This window comes from Nomascus leucogenys, chromosome 20, assembly GCF_006542625.1.
Source record: "Nomascus leucogenys isolate Asia chromosome 20, Asia_NLE_v1, whole genome shotgun sequence".
In the NCBI taxonomy this organism is placed as follows: Eukaryota; Metazoa; Chordata; class Mammalia; order Primates; family Hylobatidae; genus Nomascus; species Nomascus leucogenys.
This window is the reverse complement of record NC_044400.1, coordinates 43,744,258-43,768,679: the sequence shown is the minus strand read 5'-3', so window position 1 is coordinate 43,768,679 and position 24,422 is coordinate 43,744,258. Positions and strand designations below refer to the sequence as shown.

At 35.1% G+C, this 24,422-nt stretch overlaps 1 protein-coding gene across 4 annotated transcripts in view; it reads right to left on the bottom strand.

The window, feature by feature from the left end:
- The window catches only part of ATP8A1 (ATPase phospholipid transporting 8A1), a 251,337-nt gene that overhangs the window by 166,165 nt on the left and 60,750 nt on the right, over nucleotides 1-24,422 (bottom strand). For 2 of the 4 annotated variants that reach the window (XM_030801459.1, XM_003258635.2), the window contains exons 7-14: nucleotides 19,886-19,959; nucleotides 13,861-13,930; nucleotides 11,950-12,077; nucleotides 7,295-7,406; nucleotides 5,486-5,651; nucleotides 3,932-4,059; nucleotides 1,328-1,405; nucleotides 320-408 (exon numbers count right to left, since the gene is read on the bottom strand). In XM_030801459.1, the coding sequence (XP_030657319.1) occupies nucleotides 320-408; nucleotides 1,328-1,405; nucleotides 3,932-4,059; nucleotides 5,486-5,651; nucleotides 7,295-7,406; nucleotides 11,950-12,077; nucleotides 13,861-13,930; nucleotides 19,886-19,959 (845 nt within the window). Of the gene's footprint in view, nucleotides 1-319; nucleotides 409-1,327; nucleotides 1,406-3,931; nucleotides 4,060-5,485; nucleotides 5,652-7,294; nucleotides 7,407-11,949; nucleotides 12,078-13,860; nucleotides 13,931-16,456; nucleotides 16,531-19,885; nucleotides 19,960-24,422 lie in introns of all 4 variants that reach the window. The other 2 variants (XM_003258634.2, XM_030801460.1) reach the window with 2 other exon arrangements.

Sequence of the window (24,422 nt, the reverse complement as noted above, 5' to 3'; positions counted from 1 at the left end):
ATCCAAGCTATACTCCAGTGTATAGTAGTGTAAAAGGAAATATATTTGTTCCTTATTACCAGGGCAAGAGAGAGACTTTCAGCAACACTAAACACTGAAAATACCATTGGGCAGAGCACCCACCTCATGCCATCCCAAATGAAAACAATGCCAAACTAGAAACGCGAAATACACGTGTCCTAAAATTATAACAGCTGCTTTTTAGACCAAAAAAACCAAACAACCCCATACGCTCCCCTAATAAGAACTCCCAAATGTACCAAACTGTTAGCACTAATTAAACATGTATTTCGTATCCTAATTAAAGGAAAAAACTCACCCATAAGCAACTCCCGCTATGGTGCACTTCTTAAACTGCATTACATTGCATGTCAGAGTACCAGTTTTGTCAGAAAATATGTATTTAACCTAAAAAAGTTTAAAATTTCTCATTAATATTTCAAAAGTCTTTATGCCAGTCTTTTATAGAGAAACCCCTCATGCTTTTTATTAACATTGTGGGGGCACAATGAATATTACTAAGGGACTATTTTCTGCCCATTCATCAAGGAATATATTCAGTTTTTTAAAAAGTATTTTACAAATGAATCTTTTCACATATGAATATTAAAGACTATTACCATACTAGAAAACTAAATTATATAGACATATGCCTTAGTATGGTCTGAATTTCCCTAGAAAGTGCCACTACCACTACTTAACATTTACAGAGCACTGAAACAGCTATCAGCATTTCTCAATGCAACAGGCAATTGTAGAATTTGTAATAGCTTGCGCAATTAACTTCATGCAACATCTGAATTAGTAAGAAATAATAATAATTCTGGACTAGATGCTATTTGTAAAGCATAAGTTGGAATATGGCAACGACACAAAAAAAGAAAAACCTAGAATATGTCAATGGATTACAAATATACACATATGTGAATATAGTATGAATTATAAATCTAACATTCCTATTGACTAGACTCACATAGCTTCATTGATGAACTTTTCCTCCCTTCCTGGTTGAAAGGTATGAACAATTCTAAAACTACGTTTATAACTTGAAAATAGCCAATATGTTGCATACTAGCTTGACTATATACTGAGGGACATCTCTAAGCTCTTGGAGTGCTTTACCTTGAGAGCAAAATCTGCTTGAAACAGTGTTTTTAAAAACTGATTTACTAAAAATGAGAATTGTTCATCATGCACTAACAAATATATTATTCAAATAGTGGAAAATTAAGAGCTGCCCATTCATCTGCAGTTATCATATATAGCAGATACTACACCAAATCTAACTTTTTAATTCAACACATAATCAACAATAAATCGAGTTTACCTGGCCAAGCTCCTCATTCAGATTAGATGTTCGAGCCATAGCAGCAGTGTCTGTGGGTTCATAGTGCATGTCAAGATCCTTTAATAAAATTAAGTAAATCATTGAATACAACTGGTAATAAGGAATTGGGCGAAACTTTAAAAGAAAACAATTATTATATTCATACTTCAATAAGTCACTGTTTGATGAACTATATGTAAGCACTAATTTCTTGTTATTCCTATACCATTTAATTCAATTTTTCTGAAAAGTATTCAATATAGACTATTACATTCCACAGTAAGGGCAGAACAGTATGGTAGTTAGAGCCTGTCTATGAATCATGCAATCTAGGTTTACTATCATTCCACCATTTCGTATATAAATGACCTATTATAAGGATTAAAAGATACCACATAAAGTGCTTCCTACTGTGTCCAACACAAGGCGAGTATTTAGTAACGTGAGCTAGAACTCAGCAACTAAACACTGCTCAAATAATTAGGTCTTCAAACCCCCGGAAAAAGTACCCAAGAGATTCTATCTGGTTGTACTTTCTGGGCCAAGAAAGAAAAACAAAATGCACTTCTCAAAAGATAAAAATGTCACGCCTGTAATCCCAGCACTTTGGGAGGCCGAGATGGGTGGATCACGAGGTCAGAAGATCAAGACCATCCTGGCTAACACGGTGAAACCCCATCTCTACTAAAAAGAATACAAAAAAATCAGCTGGGCGTGGTGGCAGGCGCCTGTAGTCCCAGCTACTGGGGAGGCTGAGGCAGGATAATGGCGTGAATCCCAGTGGCAGAGCTTGCAGTGAGCCGAGATCGCGCCACTGCACTCCAGCCTGGGCGACAGAGCAAGAGTCCGTCTCAAAAAAAAAAAAAAAAAAGTATAGTTTTTGTATTTACTTGTACTTGCCTTGTGCCCAGTAATCATGAGACTTGACTATATTATCCTACAAAATTAACATTTTCTACAGCAGACTATTTTATTAACAAATCAGGGTTGTAGTTCACAAATTTTCATGTCAAATGAAAAGGCCAAAATTCAAAGCTCATCTCTCCCACATCTGTATCCTGAACTGATCAACATCACTTCTGAAATATGTTATTGAGTTTTATGTGCCATGTTTTAAGAGAGAGAATTACCAACTGGGCCTTTGTTCAGAAGAGAAAGTGATCAGAATAGAGATTAATCTGGAAATCACATGAACTGAAGGACAACAGAAGACGACGGGGAATGTTTAATTAGAAAGGAAAAGATAGGATAGAATTGGCATGATAGCTGAGTTCAGATATTTTGCAAGACTATCATTCAGAAACAAGATTAAGCATTTTCATAATAGATCCATTGGGAAGAACTAGAATCAAAGGAAGACAGTTATAATCTCATTTTCATACAAGAAAGTTGCTTTGTAAAAGAAGGCTGGAAAGTCAGTGTTCTATCTGTCAGATGTTATAAAATCTCTGTATATTAGAAAGGTGGTTGAAAGCATAAGCCTGCTGGGTTCATCCAATACTAAAATTACATAATTCTTTGAAAGATATCATTTTTGAAAATCAAAACAATAAAATGATTATCTAGCTTACTTATGTGATCCTCACAATAAGTTACCCTACTATTGCTATAAGAAACTTCAATACATCTTACTTATATTTGTACATATCCTATTACATAATTTTTCAGCCATGTATCTCCTGCATGAAGTGAGCTACAGCTGCAGCTCATTTTAGATTTCTAAATTACACTGACTTCTTACCAATGAATTAAGAGATTGACAGTTTAGGTAGATAATTCGCTAATGAGCAGTTACAAAAGTATCAGTTATATTTTAAGAAATCCTAATATTGTTCATATTGAAAGACTTTACAATGATTGAAAAAGAAACATCAAAAATAACACAAAGTTTCTCAAAATAAAAGAAAAATTAAATTTTCTGGCAGATTAGGCTCACAGATTTAATTTATATAAATTCATTAATTTTAACTTTGATAAAAATAAAACTAAGATCACATTTAAAAACATTTAGAAAATACATGTCCAACATTTTTCTAATATTTAACAATATTCAAGAGAAAAATTATGAAGAAAAATTTGAGTGAAGCTAAAATTGTTTACAGTGTAGAAAATAACATGATAATCTGGTTGATACAAGTAAGAATTACAGTATTATTTGTATAGTGCTTATTTTTAAAGCTCTTTGCTATGTCAAGAGATTCCTTAGTCCATAAAACCACTGTAAGACGTAGGTAAGGCATATTATCCCTACGATTGTGTTCAAGAAAGTAAGTTTCAAAATAAGTGACTTGAGAAAGTTGATACACCTAGTAAATTATAATACTAGAACCATAATCCAGATACTTAACTCCAAACTCATGGTTCTCCAACTCCCATGTCCACCATAGGTTTCCTGAACTAGAGATCCATCTTCCCTACAATGTCTGGCCTGTAAACTTGTGTGATTCTGAGATGGGGGAACTTTGCAACAAATTAGGTTCAAAAATCTGATACTGTGGTCAAGAAACGGTAGATATAATTAAAACCTTTTTTCTCCTGAGATATCAAAACATCCTAAGGACAAAATTATTTTGTAGGGTGGTAACAATCATAATTAATATTTACCCAATTTATGAAGTATGCCTGGGTAAATTTCACAACTTCTAATGTAACCAACAAGCTGATAGGAATGAGATTGTTGAAAAGGATGATGAAGGTCAAGAAATTCAGTCCAAAATTACTAGCGCCACCATCTGTTGGGAGAGGCAGGAAGAATGTCATTTACAGTTTTGTATTTTATTTGCATTGACCCCAAATTAGCATAATACAAGTTTTCCATATTACGTAGCTTATTTGATAATTTGGGAGGAACACTTTGCTGATAATCTATCCTAATTCTCAAGTACGTCCTTCAAGACAGAATTGCATTATTTGTGTTCAATATGTTGTTAATCCAGATAAGAGCTGTATAAAAGTACTAAGACAGTGAAAGGACTGTCAAATATTGCAAATCCTCTTCCAAACACAGTTTAGAGACATCAGGGATAGCACTGAGGGTTTATAAATATAAAATCTCAATTGGGTAGAATCACTTTTATATAAATTCTTAAAAGTATTTCCAACTTAAAGCATACTTTAAAAGCAAACAAGACAGCAGCAGCAAAAACAATCCAAACTATATGAGTAATATTCAGTCCTAGGTAAATTATTCTTCCTCAATAATGAAAATAAAACTGCTATACCAGATACAATTGTAAAGTATACAAAGAAACAGACTGATGGTAGTAACAGTTCTGATACTGAAATAATAAATCAGTAACGATAAAAACAACTTGGAATTGCTGCAAAGATAAATCAATGTGATAAATCAATGTAATAAAAAATTTTTAAAAATACCAGTTTTTGTTATATGATTTTACTAGAATTTGCTTTCACACTTTTGGAAGTTGAGTCTTTATTGGCTAAGTACTCATGAAATGAAAATGTAAACTCATTTCACAGAAATATCCAGGGGTGGTACATTAATATCACTATAATAAAAGGATAAATGCTCTAAAGGGAAACTATTTACTAGCACCTTCTCTAAGATAACATTTAATATAGGACTTACCACATTACTGAGTTCAAATGAAAATACATTTGGTTTAAACATTTTTAAACCATGTAAACCACTTTTTGGTGCTTTTATTTAAATAAAATATAAACAAAGTATATTTTATTTAAGATAAACAAAATATATTTAAATATTTATATTTATATTTAAATATATTTAAAATATTTTATATATTTATATATATAATATATATTTAAATATACATGTTTTGTTATATCCACACATGGTCAATCTACTTTCTTTACCATATAGTTAACCACCTATGTTAAAAATATTTTTAAGGAATAGTTTTCATTGATGCATATAATAAATGACTATACTCAGTGAACATTTTATACCACTATAGAGTGCTCATTATGTTTTTAAGGATTCTGAAATTTTAGGATTCTCAAATTTTATTATACTTGCTAGAAATCTCATTGAAAAATAAAGATCAAATGTCCAGCTATCTTGGCAACAAGGTCTTTTTAAAAACCATAGGAAATTCAATAAAGTAAATCAAGATCAATTGTGAAACAAATACATGTTTTAATCTAAAAAAGTGCAGTAAGCACTTTATTGCTTACAGTTTAGATTGAGATACCAGTCTTTTCCAGAATGCCTCCGATTCCAAATGGCTGAGCCCACAGAACAGACAAGAGACATGGCAATTAAGATACAAAATAAAATCAAAATTTGTACATTTGTAATCCGTTCCACATTTGAGAGCTTAAGTGGTGGACTTGTTGAATTCTGTAAAAAGAAACAAGATGAGTAATAAAAAATGTACACCAATGATTTAGCAATGTATACTTAGTATTCTGTTGAGGATGACAAAGTCACAACTCAGTATCTAGATGTGGGTAGATACTTGAAAATTATGCGAAACCCATGACAAATGTAATAAGGTGCCAATGGTTAACCACCTTTTTTTCAAGGCCACTACACCACCCAGGCCTTTTTCTAGGAAGTAAACTATAAGAAAGAAGAGAAGGAAATTACATTCCTTTTGCAAAAATAGCTTTTGCATTGTGGCAGGTAAGATGAATAATGCATTGCTTGGCTATGTAAGCAAACAGGGTAGTTTAGAAACATTTAGTTAGTGTTTCCGTTCAGGAAGACAGGCAGACAAGGCAGCCCAAGCCCCCGCAAACAGGCACCTGGAAATTTGAACATACAAAGGCAACATTTAAAGGATCTCTGGCTTTCAAATTTCTGGTGGCATTTAGCAATTGTTTTACCGAACGCAGCAACAATTTAAGTAGTCCTGGCTATAAAGAATAACAGAAGCAAGTTTCCTCAGTTGTATTTGAGGATTCAAATGATTATGTAGACCTGTGCTAACCAAAAAATCCACAGGACAGAAAATGTCAGAATCAATATGAAATGAATATTTATAGAATTTATAAAATGGCTAGGGGTGGAATCACTAACAGCAATCTCGCTTGCCTACTGATAATACCTTCATGCCTGTACAAGGTACAAAGGTATTAGCTCTGAGAGCAGATTTTCATTTAGTTTCTTAAAACTGTTTTCCACACCCATCTAATTATTGAATATTGATGGTCTAACATAGGGACGGAGCAACTGTAGGCAGGTGTGAAGATCAATGCAAGAATTAAAGCTGATGGCAAAAACAGCCTTACATATAAATGCTATGAAAAATGGTCATTTGATTCGAATTTCCAAAAAATGTTATTAAAAGATAGAAATTTTAAAATTTGACTTGCATTAAAATAAAATTACAAGACAAATATTTTAATGCAGATCACTTATCATGACATAGACAACTTGTAATAATCACTATAATAGTTAGTAAATGCTGTCATAGACCCATACACAAAATTCTTGAGAGTTCATGCATAATCCCTGGTGAAACTTCCAGTATTCCCTTGTGCAGTGAGCCATTCTTTTCTTTTTTTTTTTGAGATGGAGTCTTGCTCTGTTGCCCAGATTGAAGGTGCAGTGGCGCGATCTCGGCTCACTGCAAGCTCTGCCTCCTGGATTCACGCCATTCTCCTGCCTCAGCCTCCCGAGTAGCTGGGATTACAGGTGTCCGCTACCACGCCCGGCTAATTTTTTGTGTTTTTAGTAGAGACGGGGTTTCACTGTGTTAGCCAGGATGGTCTTGATCTCTTGACCTTGTGATCCGCCTGCCTTGGCCTCCCAAAGTGCTGGGATTACAGGTGTGAGCCACCGCGCCCAGCCCAAGCCATTCTTATAGGGAGGTAATTTCAAGGTCCCACTCACAGGAGTACCAGATTCTGAACATATAGGGTTGGATCAGGAATCTGTGACAGATGGTCTCCTATGTTTGGGACCACTGCACTGAGATCTATAAATCATACACTCACAAAAGCCTTAGGTCCAAAAGGTTTCATAGAGAAAAATCTCACCTGCATCAGCTTGGTGTCATGTCCAGTGTAGACAACTATTCCATGAACCCACTGTGTATTTCTCAACTGAGCTCCTCGAAGAAGAATCTGATCTGCTCCCAGTGGAACAGTGCTAGGACAGATTATGTTGACATTAGAAACAGTATTTTCTAAAATGCTTAAGAACTCTAGTTACCATATAGTTACAAAAGTTCCCATTATTAAAATAACCCTTCTCATATTTATTTTTGGAAAGTAATTTCCCTCCAATACAAATAATTTTCTTAAACAGCAACAACACAAGTATTTACGTTGCTTTTCCTTAACACCGAACCCGTCATTTTCTGTAACTTCACTATCTGCTATGGACTGCACTGTGTCCCTCCACTACTCACATGTTGAAGTTCTTACCCCCAATGTAATGGCATTTGGAAATGAGCCTTAGGGAGGTAATGTGATTTAGAAGAGGTCATGAGGGTTGGGTCCTCATGAAGGGATTAATGCCCTCATAAAAAGACACTCGGGGAGTTTGCTTTTGTCCTTGTGAGGACACAGCAAGGAGCGGCCTTCTGCCAGCCAGGAAGATGACCCTCACCAGAACCCAATCACGCAGGTACTCTCATCTCAGATGTTTAGCCTTTGGAAATGTGAGAAAAATAAATTTCCATCATTACAGCCACCTAGTCTATGGTGTTTTGTTATGGCAGCCTGAGCAAGCTAATACATTAACCAAAATAATAGGTAATGTTTTGGAATTCAGAGGCTAATTTACACACCTATTTATAACTTTTCCTAAATTAATAAGTCCATTTTGGTTTCTAAAAGTGTTAGGAAGTGATGGGGATAAGGAATCTGTCTGCCCACCTCAGCCTCACTACATACACACACACACACACACACACCACACTTTCTCTCTCCCCCCACCCCCACCCAAATTAAAAATAGCTTTGTGCATAATAAAGGTGCAAAAAAATTCCTAAGATAAATACACAGATCTCACCACTTATTTGCATTGCCAGCCCTGATCCCCTACAGACAAGTCCCTGTACTTAAAACCTCTAGAACATTCATTTTTATAGTATTTGAAGATTGGTTTCCCAAGAATTGTGAATAAATTTCCATTGAATAGTAAGCATTTTGGAGCTGTTCATTCCTCATCATTTAAGCCACATTTTTCATGAATAAGGTCCAAGTTGGTATTTTTGTGGATTTTTCACAAGGCTACCCACTATGGTAGGTTATTGGGTGATACAACTCACACAGGGACATAAGAAGGAACAAAGCCACCACAGATATACTAGAGTTCTTGAGGAAAATGTAATACATAAATTTTAATGGGTCATGGATTACTATTACCAAGTCTTCATTTTAATAAGAGAAAAAAGGTCAAATATAAAGAAAAATATATTTAAAAATTCTGGAAAAAGAAGGAAACAATTCCACAAGTAAAGTCTACAGACAACGCAGAACTTCTTTGTAAGTGGAGGCAAAGCGAGGCTGAGGTCTTCATTTCTGGTGAGCTGCTGTGGCCCAGTAGGCTTGGAAGGCTAGTAGTAGCTTGGGCCTTGGACATTCAGGAACTACACAAATTCTACTGACACAGGTAAAATCAATTCATATGGGTAGCAACAACAGCACTTGAATGAATCCTTAGGAAATACTGTATTCCAATTTAGAGAAAGAACAAAGCAACTGCAACTCTCATTCTTTATGTACAATAGCATGCCTTTAGGACCTATCTGGAAGGAAACCCCTCTGGTATATATCTCAAGGGTGCATTTCAGAGTTGAAAGGGGCCTTGGGCCTAAAGTGAGTTTCCAATAACTTCTTGGGAAGCTGGACTATGCTCTGGGACACACATGTGACAACCGTTCCTTACCCAGCCAATGGGGTATAATATGGCAACTGTCACCTCAGCATTGGTGGTGTGGATTGACTGGAATTAGATACAAACTCTTCAAAAGCAAAACATACCACTTTTCAATTACAAGGACTCAAGAAGAATTAGTTTTCACCACAGCTGGTGTTCCAAGGCTTCTGGCATTAGACTATGACCCTCATCCTTAAAGGAAACAAAGTATACTCATTCCAAAGGGTCTCCAAGAGCTTTGGATAATCACTGTAAACCCCCAAAGTGCCACAGATACAAAGGTCTTGAAAATCTGTTTCTACCTTTCATATGAAATACAGCATATTATATAAATTCTCTTTGAACCCTGAATCTTGGCACCATCATACAAAGTTTCTCCTTCACAGCATAGATTTGCTCAGCATCAATTTGACAGAAAACTGTTAAGACATGGAAGCTGGCCAGTTAGGAATGTCAGACTATAGAAACAATACTGGTATAAATGGCCAAATCTATCATTAGTCTTTAACCATATGTTCATGGAACAATCGCTCTGTGCAAATGTTTAGAACAACATATAATTACTTCCAGGATTACAGGAAAGCTTTTGGAGGATCTGAATGAGGATGACAGTTCAGGGTATACTTCAAATGTCCTTTAGAATTCAAACACTCTAATAATGCAATTACAAAATAATAAAAACACCAAAAACATTCTCTCAGACTGGTGAGTTCAACTAGTATATTTAGCCAACATTTAGTTGGCCACTACAATGCCTGGGAGACAAGGTATACCATAAAGTAGGTGAAGCAGGGAAAGAAGGGAATGGAGCAGAAAAGAGGGGAGAAGGGAAGCAGGAAAGACTTCACCTTTTCTGCCAGTTTCTGCCTCATTTCTTTGCTCTCTTTGCAACAAAACTCATTGAAAAAGAAGTCTATACTTGCTATTTTCAACTCTTCTTCCATTTTCTCAAACTCACTATCATCAGGCACATGTTCTAATCAATTTCAATGATCTCCACTTGCTAAATGTAAATATGTTAGTGGTCAGTCTCATTGTACTTGACCATCAGCAATGTCAGACTCAGTTTTGGTCCCCCTGCTTTGGTACAGTTCCTTCACTTTCTCTTGGTTACCTTCCTATAAACTTGGTCTCCATCTCTTTCACTAGTGCCCTTGCTTTTCCCAACATAACGTTGGAGGGTCTCAGGATAGCTCTTGGGTCTCTTCAGTTTTCTGTCTATATCCTTTAATTCTCAGTGATTTCTTCCATCCTCATGACTTTAAATATCTATGCCACCTACTTCCAAATATATCTCATGAACCCAGACTTCTGTCCCAAACTTCAGATATATATTCAACAGCCTCCTGGATATCTCTGTTTGGACCAGACAAACTTATAAAGTCCAAAACTGAACTGCTGACCTTTCTTCCTCAAAATCCTCCAATGAATTCCCATTTCACTCAGAGTAACAGCCTCACAATGGCCTACAAAGCCCATAGGATCTGGCCCTCTATTTTCCCTAGGCTCTTCTTCTATTACTCTCTTCGTTGATCATAGCACTCCAGCCACACTGCCCTAACATTCCAGAATTATTCCAGGCACTTTTCCACTTGAAGATCATGTAATGATAGAACTAATAATTTACACTGACTACTCCTTCCATCTGGAATCATCTCCCTCCAGATATTCAAAAGGCAAACGTCCTCACTTCCCACTCATCATTGCTCAAATGTTACCTTTTCAATGAGGCTAACTGTGACGACCCTACCAAAAAGTTGTTCCCTTCCAAAGACACCCAATCTTCCTTATTCTGTGCTATTTTTTTTCCCCAAAGCATTTATTACTTTCTAACATAGTATAAACTTTTCTTATTTATCATCTTATTGTTTGTATGTTTGTCATTACCTTACTGCAAGAAAGTAAGCTCACAAAGTGCTATGGTCTAGATGTTTGTGTCTCCCCAAAATTCACATGTTGAAACTGAATTCCCAAAGTGGTGGTATCAGAAGGTGGGGATTTTGGGATGGAATTCATGCCCTTACAAAAGAGGTCCGAGGGCCTCTGCCATGTGAAGACACATACTAGGTGACATCTATGAGAAACAGGCCCCCAGCAGACACTGAATCTTGTAGTGCCTTAATTTTGGACTCCCCAGTTTCCAGAACTGTGAGCAATAAATTACCGTAATTCATAAATTACCCAGTCTAAGATATTTTGTTACAACAGCCTGAACAGACTAAGGCTTAAGGCCAGGAATATTTATCTGCTTTGTTCACTGTTGCCTCCTTAACACCTGTAACTGGCTTGGCTTACCAGGTGCTTAATATGTACTGGTTGAATGAATGAGGGAAGGGGTAGAAGAGAAGAAACAAGAGAGGCAGGAAGCAGGTAACAAAAAGAGATGAGATGACTATAATTAATAACACAGGCTAGAAAGAACATTTGAAATTTCATGGAGGAGACAATAAATTATCCAGTACAACAGACCCCTTGAAGGTAGAGTCCGAACTCCTTGAAGCATCTCAAGATGACAGGAAAGGACCCAAGCCATGCAGATTGAATAGTTAAGCCTATAACATGAGTATTCTGGCCAAAGAATAAGCCACAGGTAATTCTTACTCCCATTGTTTACCCACGAAACAATGTGCCAGAAGATTCAACATCTTCATAGAAGGACTAAGGGTAGAATAAAAATGCTTTAAAAAGGGTTTTGAGTACTCAAACTTAGCACACAAGAAAATAATATGTATCCAGACTTGGAAGACACAGCAATACACTATGACACAGTGGATTCTGTGTTTTTATGAAGACGGATTTTACATACCCATGTCCATCAAGCCTTATGTTTCCAACAAAATCATAGAGATGTCTGTTTGGACTTTCACACTCAATTCTGCCAGAAATCCTCATCAAACTGTCAATGTCTTTGATATCTGATGTTGCTGGTAAGCCCTGTTTGGAATTTTTAAATAAGCAAAAAGTATATTAAATAAGTTGTATCTGGGCAAAGAGGAGGAATTTTGAATTCATCCAAGTCTTAAGATCTAAGGGATCCCATTATTTTTATAAGCAATTGTCCCCTACTCTGTCAAATCATAATTAAGAGATACCTTCCTCCCTGACTTGGGCAGAGGTTTTTAGCACAAGAATAGGGCACCTTTATGAGAGTTCTTAAATATATTTAGGAGACTATAAGCTAGTCTGCAAAGATAATTTGAAGTCAGTCCCCAAAGAACCATTTGCTTGTGAAAATAAAAGTAATATTTAGCACTATACAGTCTGAGTCTGTCTTCAGAATCTAAACAAGATGAAAAATAGACGGAATCTGTGTTCAAAGAACACAGCTTTGTTTCTCTTTTTTTATTCCACTGAGAAGGGGAACTCCAAAACAGGTTTTCCCTCTGGCCAACGAGAAGCAGCTGTCACTGAGCAGGACCCCTCACACAGTGGCAGTCTGGGTCCAGGCCCTCTGTGATGATCTAGTTCCAACATATCCCAACCCTCCCAAATGTCATTTTCATCATTCATCTAGAAACCAAGGGCATACATTTTTAAAGTCCCTCTTAAAACTTTAAAAACTTTACAGTTATTTTTGCTTGAGATGATATGAAAAGTAAATACAGAAATGTAAACTATTCCCCAAGATGAGTAAGATGAGTGAGAGTTTTTGCACAGCAATAGAAAGTATGGCTTTTTAAAAAAGTTTTATTTTATGTTCAGGGGTGTACAACGGAGCTTATGTAGTAAACTTGTGTTATGGGAGCTTGTTGTACAGCTTTTTTTCTTCCTTTTTTTTTTGAGATGGAGTCTCACTCTGTCACCCAGGCTGGAGCGTGGTGGCACGATCTCGTCTCACTACAACCTCTGCCTCTCGGGTTCAAGCGATTCTCCTGCCTCAGAATCCTGAGCAGCTAGGATTGCAGGCGCGTGCCACCCTGTCCGGCTACTTGTTGTATTTTTAGTAGACACAGGGTTTCACCATGTTGGTCAGGCTGGTCTTGAACTCCTGACCTCGTGATCCGCCTGCTTTGGCCTCCCAAAGTGTGATTACATGTGTGAGCCACTGTGCCCATCCTTGTACAGCTTTTTTTTTTTTTTTTTTGAGACGGAGTCTTGCTCTGTCACCCAGGCTGGAGTGTAGTGGCGCAATCTCGGCTCACTGCAAGCTCTGCTTCCCGTGTTCACGCCATTCTCCTGCCTCAGCCTCCTCAGTAGCTGGGAGTACAGGTGCCTGCCACCATGCCTGGCTAATTTTTTGTATTTTTTTAGTAGAGACAGGGTTTCACCATGTTAGCCGGGATGGTCTCGATCTCCTGACCTTGTGATTCGCCCACCTCAGCCTCCCAAAGTGCTGAGATTTACAGCCGTAAGCCACCACGCCCGGCCCTTGTACAGCTTTTTAACATGGCAAAGTCAAATTATAATTTGAACCAGGTGAATAGGAAAAAGTTAAAACATATCAAAGCACTTAGAACTACTATTATCTGAGTGTTAGCTATTACATAATTAAAAATATTACAAATAGTATCTATAAGATAGATCATATTTAACCAAATACATCAGAATCTTCCATAATACTTAACAATACCAGTTTATAAAACCTCTTCATTGTGGTTCCATGGGAACATATTTGCAATAGGACAGATTACTTCAAGACAATAACACAAAGAAAGAAGCTCTTAATTCCATGTAATAAAATAGCAGTGATTATATATATACTTGTATCAGATCTTACCTGTCTAATTTTCAAGTTTGTTTCACCATCTAAGTTGGATGTTTCAATGTAGCACATGGCTTGGGGCTCACTGTAGTTTGGAGTTGAGAAGCACAAAGATTTAGTAGGGGAAGAAAAGCATAATAATAACTTATTTAAATGCTCAGACTCACTAAATCCTTTCGTTCTAGACAAAGGAATAGTTACTTAGCTTCTTGATGATTTTCATTCTAACAGCAAGATGCTGTGAGGCAGAACCCATGCATGACGACTCGTGGATTAGCTTTTCAGCCAGAAGGACCCAAAAGCAATTTCCTGACAACAATCAGTAATGGTCTTCAAGATAATGCAAATGAATAGATTTGCACATTATATTTAAATTGTTCATCCACATAGACACAACACAGACTGTATCTGAAATGTAAAGCAGTTTTGTGTCCAGATTTATCTTTAGCTCAAAACACCACATGAGATTTCATGCTCATGGCACGCATGTAAATTGGTTAAGAAAGTGGTTGATGAGAAAATTCCAGATTGCTAGTTCTACAAACCTGCATTTACTACCCTTTTAGCTATGATGAATAGGATGACATAAACCATAATATTTAAATTTTAAGGTTGTTTAAAAAAAGTAATATGAACAAATTTTACAATGAAAGTGGATATATAGCTTTCTCCCTCTATGTTTTCCACTCCTGCTCTCCTATTAAAGTTGCTTGAGAGATTCTCACAGCGGTAAAAACTAAAACTAAAATCTATCAGCTAGGCCATATTGCTCCTTGACCTAGAAGATACACTTTATGGGTTCCCCACCAGTGTGTCTTAGTAAAATCTGGTGTGTGGCGGCTGGCATAAGGGGTCCATGTTCTCCAGTTTTATCACACCACCACAGCCCAGACTGTCTTATCTTTCCCTTTCACATGCTGATTTGACTTGCTCAGCAACTACAGACAAGCGAGTTTGTAGCCCAATTTGAACCAGGTGAATAGGAAATTCACCTGGTTCACCTGTATAATCTGATCCTCAATTCTAAAGAAAAGCATTCTAATCTGATTAATGCTTGGTTATATAATATTTACTAATACTAATTAATAATTTACTAATATCACATAAGTATTATAAATGTAATCTCTTATAAGCATGTGTACTCAAAGCTAGAAAGAAAAAAATTTACAAATTACAAACACCTGGAATTTTCTAATCAACTTCCAATTTGTACATGTGCAAAACAGACTATTCCTAGTTTCAGAAATGGGCATGTAGCTTAATTTTGTGGCCTGAAGATTTGTGAAAATTGCTTAAACACATAGACATTAATCAAAAATACTTTACTGATTCATTTTAAAGTAGCTCTGCAAGTTCTTCAATTTACTCTACGAGCTTTCTTTCGTAAAAGCTGCTACTTTTCCCCAAAATTAAGTCCTTCAATATTTATATTTTCACTCTATAACTTATTCAAAATTTTATTTTTAAAATCACTGTCACAATAGCAATTTGGCTCTGGAAATTGCTCGAAATTTGTAATTTACTTATGTATACATTTGAAACATAGTTTATGAATTTATAAAACACATCTTCTGATAATATAGAAGCACGATGACAAAGAAAATACTAAATGATAATGTTGATTCCATATTCTGACAATTAGAATAATATTCTAATTCTACTTTTTTTTGCATAAAGTAACTTATCTAGGTCTTTAAATGGCTAGGAAGTTAGGAAGTTCAAATGGCTAAGTTCTATTTGAAGTTGGGGTAATAAAATAAGCATAGAAATTCAGAACATTCTCAACAATCACTTAGGACAGCAGTTACTGAAGCAATTCTTAATAGTGCTGTGAAAAGGCAGCAAGAAGTCTCAGATAAGGAATCATGCTAGATCATAAATATTTCAGCAAACTATGATGACATCTAAAACACAAACTAGTCAAGAGAGGCAAAGCAGGCTTTTTGATTAGTAAGTGAAAAATGAAACAAGATGCATATCACAATACAGACACTAGTAGACAGCTGAAATTGATCACAGTAACGTGCACTTTGTCACTAGATACAAGTGGGATAAAAGTTGATCCCAAAGCATGCGGTACAAAATGTGCAACATCCAGCTTTGTGCAGGGGGTCCTCTATAAACCCTATGAGCCCAAATTATAGTCACAATCGCTGGAAGGATTTTATAGAACTTACAGAAAAATTTAAAATACAAGAATAAGACATGTTTATAATCTAATCAATTTTCAATGACTGTTTCATGAAAAGCTTAACATTATTCAAAATAATATCCCGGAGAGATAATAAATTAAGCCTTAGTACTTAGGCATGTTATTAAATATGAATATATATTAATGGTGCATAGGAAATTAAAATCTACCTTTATTGTCATGCCTCTTAGACTCCTACTGATAACAGGAGTTCAATTTGCCCAGCTGAAGGACAAGCATCAGTCAACATAGTATTCAAAAATCCCTTTAAAACATCTGTGAAATGTCCATCACCAAGCAGTATAAAAAGTTTGTGTTTTAAAGGAAGAGACAGAACTCAACCATATTTGGGTGCAACTGTTCTCTGGTTTACGGTGAGGACCCACATACACGCATCCTATAAGACTCAGTGGTTCTAACCTTGAGGACAGACTGATGAGATCTGCTGGGAGATGTTCCCCATTGGTCACTTTCACTATCTCCCCTACTGCCACCTATACGTCCCAGTATAAAATAATTAAAATGGCAAAAAAAATAAAAATGAACAGAGGAAAAAAAACAAACAAATGGACAAAAGAGACAGAAAGTTCAAAATTATTATAGAAAATAATACATGTTAATAAAAACATCTAATGCCAATTTTTTTCAAAACTTATTTTGATCAGGTCTGAAGGCATAAGAAAACATTTAATATTTGAGGGTTATTTATTTGCTTTTAAGCCCAATTTAAAGTTGTGTGAAAACTTAATTTTTAAAAGTTTACTCATAAGCTTATCAAATTAAAGCATATTTTATAGAGAACTACATTATATTCTAGATTTTTCTTTCTCAAATTTCTCAACCTCATGCCATCTACTGTATGTCCACTTGTACCAAAAAAGGAAGAAAATAATAATGAAAATTATCTTTTAGGGTTGTGATAGGGTTTTGAAAAAAAAGTATACTAGTCCCCGCCCCACTTAAAAAAAACTATTAAAAATGTTCTGACTCCAAAATATTTTTAAAGTTAATTGAATAAATATCTTACTAACTTTAATGCAAAGCTGCAAAGACATAGGCCTTAGGAAGTCAGAAGGCATAACTGTAGCCTTTTGAGTTACTTAGCAATTAATGAAGTCTAGATAATGCATTTTTTGGAAGGATAAGCCTTTGAATCCAGAGAAATTTTTTCAGAGAGGGTATGAAATAGACATGCTGAGAATATGGACTTGAATTAACAGCTTGAGTTATTTTACCCTACTTTATACTTTCTTAACACATAAATGTATTTATTAAATGCTAAAATCTGTTTCATTTCAAAATGAAAGCCTATGAAACACAGTAACTTTCAACCATGTTCACGCTTTAATTTCAAACTACCTCACAGAAGATGCACTCTTAGTAATTAAAAATTTAAAAAATTGAAAATTAAAATATTATAAACAGTTGTTTACTCTTACTGCTAAGTGGTTGCTCACTTGCAGGTAAAAATCATCATGTGCTTCTTTTGATAGTGGACAGTGTGAAGATAGTAAATTAGGAGTATTCCAACCCTGACTTAGTCATTACCTAAAGTCAAAATTTCTCTTTCAGTTAAATGATTGGACACTACTACTTATTTCATGAGGTTAATGTAGATTCAAAGGAGCTAAGTAATGCTAAAACCCTCTGAGGAAAAAAAATCCTGAAAGGTGGTATTCTGCTACTTGGATTGAAATGTCTAGAAGCACAACCTTTATTTTGAATTCTACTCAATAACAAAAAGCAATGAATCAGATAATCTTTTAAAAATATAATCTTGGAGGAAGTTAATCACTGTGGAGACCATATTAAGACACAGAAACTGTTTCGATAAATTGATATTTATAGCCACCAGTAAGTGTTTTTAATGTTTATAAAACAAATTCTGTAAAAATGGTCTAAAGTTTAAGAAATACAAGTAGCTTGCTGGGGAGTTTCTGAAGTTGGATAGAGTCAGACGGCAAAGATTTTGAAAATTTCCAACTTAAAATTAAATACAAATTCAGGGCAGTATAGTCGATTATCTTCACATTTTTGAGCATCAAAAATAAAAATTGTATTTAACGGTTCAGCCTATATGATTCATTCTATAATTATGTCTCTAAGAGTTTAATCGGGAAAACAATACTTTCCCAAAATGTTAGAAGGTGTTACAATCATTTTGAACTTTCTTACATACAGTCACGTGACAATGACAGGTGTAGCTTCTGAGGAATGCATTGTTAGGCATTTTTGTCACTGTGTGAGCATCATAGAGGGTACCTATACAAACCTAGATGGTATAGTCTAAAGGCCATATGGTATAGCAGATTGTTCCTAGGCTACAAACCTGTACAGCATGTTACTGTATGGAATAGTGTAAAGAAACAGTAACACAATAGTAAGTATTTGTACAATAGGAATTTTTCTGCTCCATTATAATCTTATGGGACCACCGTTGTATATGTGTTTCATAACTGACCAAAATGTTGTTACGCAGCACAAGACTGTAAAACATTCAGATGGCCAACTGTCCAATCCATTCATCACATTTTTATTTAGTAAAACTGGACACCATTCTGTAAGGTACTCCTAAATCTTATCAATTTAAACAAAAAGAATTGGGGAATATTAGAATTTGATGATTTAATCCATCTTAATATAAAAGATGTGAAATCAAGGCATGAGAAATTAAGCAGTTGGTTCAAAATCACCAACTCAGAATAAGAATCCTGGCTTTTCACTACCTAAGGAGAGCTCTTTCTAGTGCCTGATACTACCTAGAACCTGAGACAATGAAAATAAGCTCTCCCTCAGGCTAATTCTGAAGATGCCAAGAATGGACGGTTAGCTTCACTCAGTTTTAGAGTTTTATCTGATAAAGTTATAAGCAAAGGAAACTAGGAACAGAAAGAGTGATTTGAAAACATCTGTATTATTTTTTCCGAAAACAAAAACCTATAGGTACATGGCACAAAATTATAGAAATGTAACTACCTGCAGTTACTTTAATTGGTTGTAGACTTACTTCTGTAAGTATCTACTATAAATACTTTTGTTTGTTAAGTTTCACTAACTTGTCATGAATCGAATCACTTTAAATGATGACCTGATAAAATAAATTTTGAAAAAAGGACACTGTGCATATTCATATGTGGATTTACAAATAAAACTGTCCAAGGAAATGATGATAAACAACCTCTAAAATATTAAAAACAATTTTTTTAATTTAAAATAGGACTAGTTTATAGTTTTTAAACCTAAAACCATTTGAAAGTCACATTCTTTAAAGAGTAACAGTGCCATATGTTCTGAATACTAATTCATGACTAAAATATGAGTAAAATGAAAATTATTTAAATTAAGTAACTGAAAGAACTTAAAAGAAAGAGCAAAGTACTTTTCTGTTGGAAGAGTATGGCATTTCAAAAGGCATAATGGCAAAAAGAATCATTCATCCATTTTTTTATACCATTCCATCATAATAATCAAGAAACTTTGTAGGGATTTATGATGAACAAGGACTGAAAGATAAAAAAAATCAATAGAACCTAATCCATGTATTATATAAAATAAATGACAGGAAATCTTAAGAGTTATGATCCCCACAAAAGGATCTGGATAGATCCAGAGGGAGAGTAGACTCTTAATTGTATTTGAATGATAAAGTATAGTACCTATCACTTATTCTATACGGCAAACATGAAATAACCCTTTAAGTCCAATCAATTTTTTAAATGTTTAAATAAAAATTATTAGAGAGGTTTTAAATTCTTCGTTTATTCCTTATTTCCTTGGAGAAATCACAAGGTCAGTGCAGGGTAGAGAAACCATCCTCTACACTGTTTGAGCATCAGTAGGCATCTCTACCTTGATGAGAGAAGTACAGTGTCAGCGGGTATATACTCTTTGCCTTTTATTACAACTATATCTCCAACATTTACCTGAAAGAAAACTGGGAATTGGTTAATTATCTGCATTGAAAGATAGTTACAAATATACAACCCATTGTGAAAAGCACAGAATACAGTAAGAATCGTTACTGGCAAACAAGAACCACTTATCTTCACAAAATGGAAGAAAATTATCTAGGAGTGAGACCAGGGTTGGAGGAATCCTTTAAAAAAATAAACACTGTATATTGGATATATAACTTATCTTGATAAAATCAATCTATTCTATCAATTTAATTGACATCTCAACTTCTCATATCCTCTCTGACATAAAAATATAAAGGAGGAATTTACCAATATAAATCTTTATCCTATTGAAGAAAATCTCAATGCAACTGGAGACACTATCATATATAATTGCTCCTCACAATAATGCTTGTGAAACAAGTATTGCTTATAACTCATCATTTGGAGAGAAAGAAAATGAGTCTGAGATTCTGACATTTTTGCTCAAGATCATGGGGAGTTGAAGAGCTTAGACTCAAATCCACATTTGACTGTCTGCAAATCCTGATTTTGCATAATTTTGTGAAACTATCAATTATTTTAAATTAAAAATTAATCTCTTCATTTTACTACCTCTCAGCATTTTTCTGAGCCCGGCATAAAGACAAAGACATACTACTTTCAAAAACTGTTAGCAGTAATTTAGGTGACGGAAGTGTCATATAGCTTTTGGCAAACAATACAATAACTAAGCAACAACTTGGCTTAACTGAGTTCACCAAGTTACACTGTTAGCTGCTCCCCTTACATCATGAAAGTTGACCACTTAGTAGACAAATGAGACTAAACATGAATTTCAATACTTAATAGATGGAAAAAAAGACTTTCTAAATTAAAGACTGTTTGTTCTTCCCCCTCCCTACTTTTCCTTGAACTCTAAAATAACACTATGAGGGTAAGAACAGAATAGTGTCTTTTGTGGGAATCATAATAAGAATTACTGCAGAGGCAGCCCACTGCGGTCTATTATTTACCAAAAGAAGAGGTTAGGAAAGGTTGGGGCAGGGGTATTGTCTCTTTATTTATGACATGTATGCTTAAGTTCTGGGTGCCTTGATTCAAAAAATAATTCAGCTGAAATCTGAAATTTGGACTAGCTGAAACTGGCAAATTACCAGGGATCTTGGAATCAAACACCCCCTACCTCAAAAAAGGATAAAGAGGAAAAATTAAAAACTGCAAGTATAAATGTAAACTGGTCCTTAAAATAATGTGCTGTGATGGTACTGTGATTATACTCACTGACAGAAAGATAATAAAATGTAAATTCTCTGAAATCATGGCACTTAGAATGCATCCAAGTTACCATTTAATTTTTCTTTAATCAACTCCTGTGTGTTAATGTTTCCTCTTAAATTCAACTATGTGCTTCACAAAATCAGAATCACATCCTCTACACTATCGTGTTAGAGTCTAACAGTCAGACTTAAACAAATCCCTAATTGATTGTGCTGCTTTCCAACATCTTTACTCATTGTAAGACAAAAGAAGGGCTTGTGGTTAAACTCAATAAAATAGTAACAATTTATATGGTACGCCAGTGGCCTGGGAAAACCAGGGGCTTACTAAATGCTGAAGTTCTTACTAAAGCATGCTAAATCAATGAATGCTGAAGTTCTTTACTGTAAAGAAACTAGGGAACTTAACTCCTTAGAATGTCTGTGTTTAAGATCAATTTCTCAAAAGACATCCAAACACCTGTCTTTCCTTTTGGGTTCTGAGCTAATATGGCATTCCCCTTCCAGCCTAGTGTGTGCATAAGAGGAATCAAGAGAAGAAAAAGTCAAGATGACAAAAATGCTTTAATCATACATATTCTAATTGGAGGAATGTCATGATAAAGCAATTTTAGTCACCAAAATGCCAAAGTTAAGGAAATGTTTAGGGCTTTCAGTCCACTACCTACAGCCTTCTGAAGTCACTCATATTAGCAACGTCGAGGATTATGTAAAATAGGAAGATTATCAGGCTGCAATAGCCTGATTTAAAAATCCAACTATTAGCTGGGCGTGGTGGCTCACACCTGTAATCCCAGTACTTTGGGAGACTGAGGCGGGCAGATCACCTGAGGTCAGGAGTTCAAGACCAGCCTGGCCAACATGGTGAAACCCCGTCTCTACCAAAAATACAAAAATTAGCTGGGCGTGGTGGCAGGCACCTGTAATCCCAGCTACTCAGGAGGCTGAGGCAGGAGAATCGTTTGAACCCAGGAGGCGGAGGTTGCAGTGAGCCGAGATTGCGCCACTGCATTCCAGCCTGGGCAACAGAGCGAGACGCTAAATCAAAAAAAAAAAAAAAAAAGAAAAGAAAAAAGAAATACATATTGTGGTGGAAGCTTCATGCATTAAAGTGGCTTTACAGAGTAACTTTTACACATGCATACAGCCCACCACTCCATGCTTCCTTAATAAGCCAGAAGAATATGTTGATTCCAAGATTCTTTGGCTAAATTCTCCACCTGCATACATCTCAAAAACCTGTGAACAGTGTTAGCTGCACCTCATTGTAAAGAAATAATCTGTGGCAAGAGCAATGAAGCCAGCAGCTTACCGTTCAGGAGTCACAATGTGGTTCCTTGTGTAGGGTTCTGTGATTGCAATACTTTCTTTTAAAACTATGTGTCTGCAAGTTAACCTTTTGCAACAGGGAAAAGGTTTCAGGGCACTAACTGGAGAGATAAACCACTAATAGCTGAGAGCTGAAGTCTGCACAGCTGTGAATGATTAGATGTATGTTAGGCAAATTTGTAGGTCCTTTGAGGATCATTAAAGAGCAACCACAGTAGCCACACATTTAGAAAGGCAGAGAAAGAGCCCTGAAGTAAAGCCCATTTACACTAAGGTCTATCATATTACCTTGGCATGTAGATGACACTCTTGGTTTTGGCTTATTGATTTTAGTTTTAATTGGACAAAATATCATATAAGGCAAAGAAAAGACTTGCCTCAAAATTTTGTTATCCCAACAAGTAAGGCTGCTTTTGTGCCTGTTCACTTGTTCAATAAACGATTTACAAAGCCAGTATTTCAGTGTACATAGTACTATTTTTTTTCACCTATGATTAGATCTTATGATACAGGAACCCTTATTTGTCTTGCTTGCTGCTTTAAGCTCACTGCTTGGCATATGCACTCAATAAATACTTGTCGAATGAATAGTATAATTTTTTCTGTGTTGCTACACCATGTGACATTACAGATTTTACTTGTCACAAAATATATGAGTATAAAATGCCATAATTTATAAAATTATGTCCCTATTGTTGCATTTCCATATGTTCTATTGTTTTGCTATTATAAGTAAATAATGCCACAATAAACATTTTTATACACGTGGAGATATTCTCCAACTTTATGATTCTTTTCTTGGGATAAATTTCCAGAATCCCCTTTTAACGGTTCTCAATATAAATAGCCAAACTGCTCATTCACAATAGTATGTAAATAAAATATTTCATAAAAATAAATCTGAAATATAAGTTTGTTTTTATTTATTGAATAGGTAGCAAATGAAACTTCAATATGGTTTAAATTTGCAACTTTTATTAGGTTGAATATTATACTGAGTCTGGTCGATTATCGTATCTCTGGTTTACTGTCAAGTTTTCTTATTTATAACAATGATCTTAATCATTTGTCCTATTTGGTGCAAATATTTCACATAGCCTGCCTACTTATTTGTGGCAGTTTTTGTTGTGTATTAGTTTTAAAATTTATATAATCTAGATTCCATATAATCTAATTCTAGATTTTGAGATACTGCTCTTCTTCAAATATTTATTAAGGCCTTTATTCTATTTGTACGTTTTCTAACAACAGCGTTTTAGCATTTAACTCTTTTAGTCAGCTGAAATTTATTTTAGCATAGGTTGTGACTTAGATATAAACTAAATATTCAAATACTATTTCTTAAAATTGCTAATCTGTGATAACATAATTCTTTAAAAAATAATTTTTGCCTCCTTTTTCAAATCTTAAACAGGCCTTATTTCAGGGCACTATATTTTATTCTATACTGCTTAAATCTGCTCCATGTTATTCTACTCATCAATGTCTATTTTTGCAAACAAACCACAGTATTTTAATAACTTTTGCTTTCCATTTCACCTGTAGTTAATCTTTGCACACTGTTCATTTTTCCAAAATATATTCTACTTTCTTAACTGTTTATTTTTGCAAGTCAGATGAAAAATTTAGTCAATTCTTGAGGAAAATATAATAATTTCCCTGGGATTATATTACTTCATAATTTGGAACAAGTGATATTTCACTTTTAATTTTTCTGGGAATATGACATACTTGTAAATTTGTATGAATCTTGAATATCAATGTTTGGATGCTTTCTTTACAAAGGTCATACACATACGTTAAATTTACTTGTAGGCCTCCCATAGGCCACTGGGAATGAGACCTCTTCTTCACTTTATTTTCAAACTTGATACTGCCAAC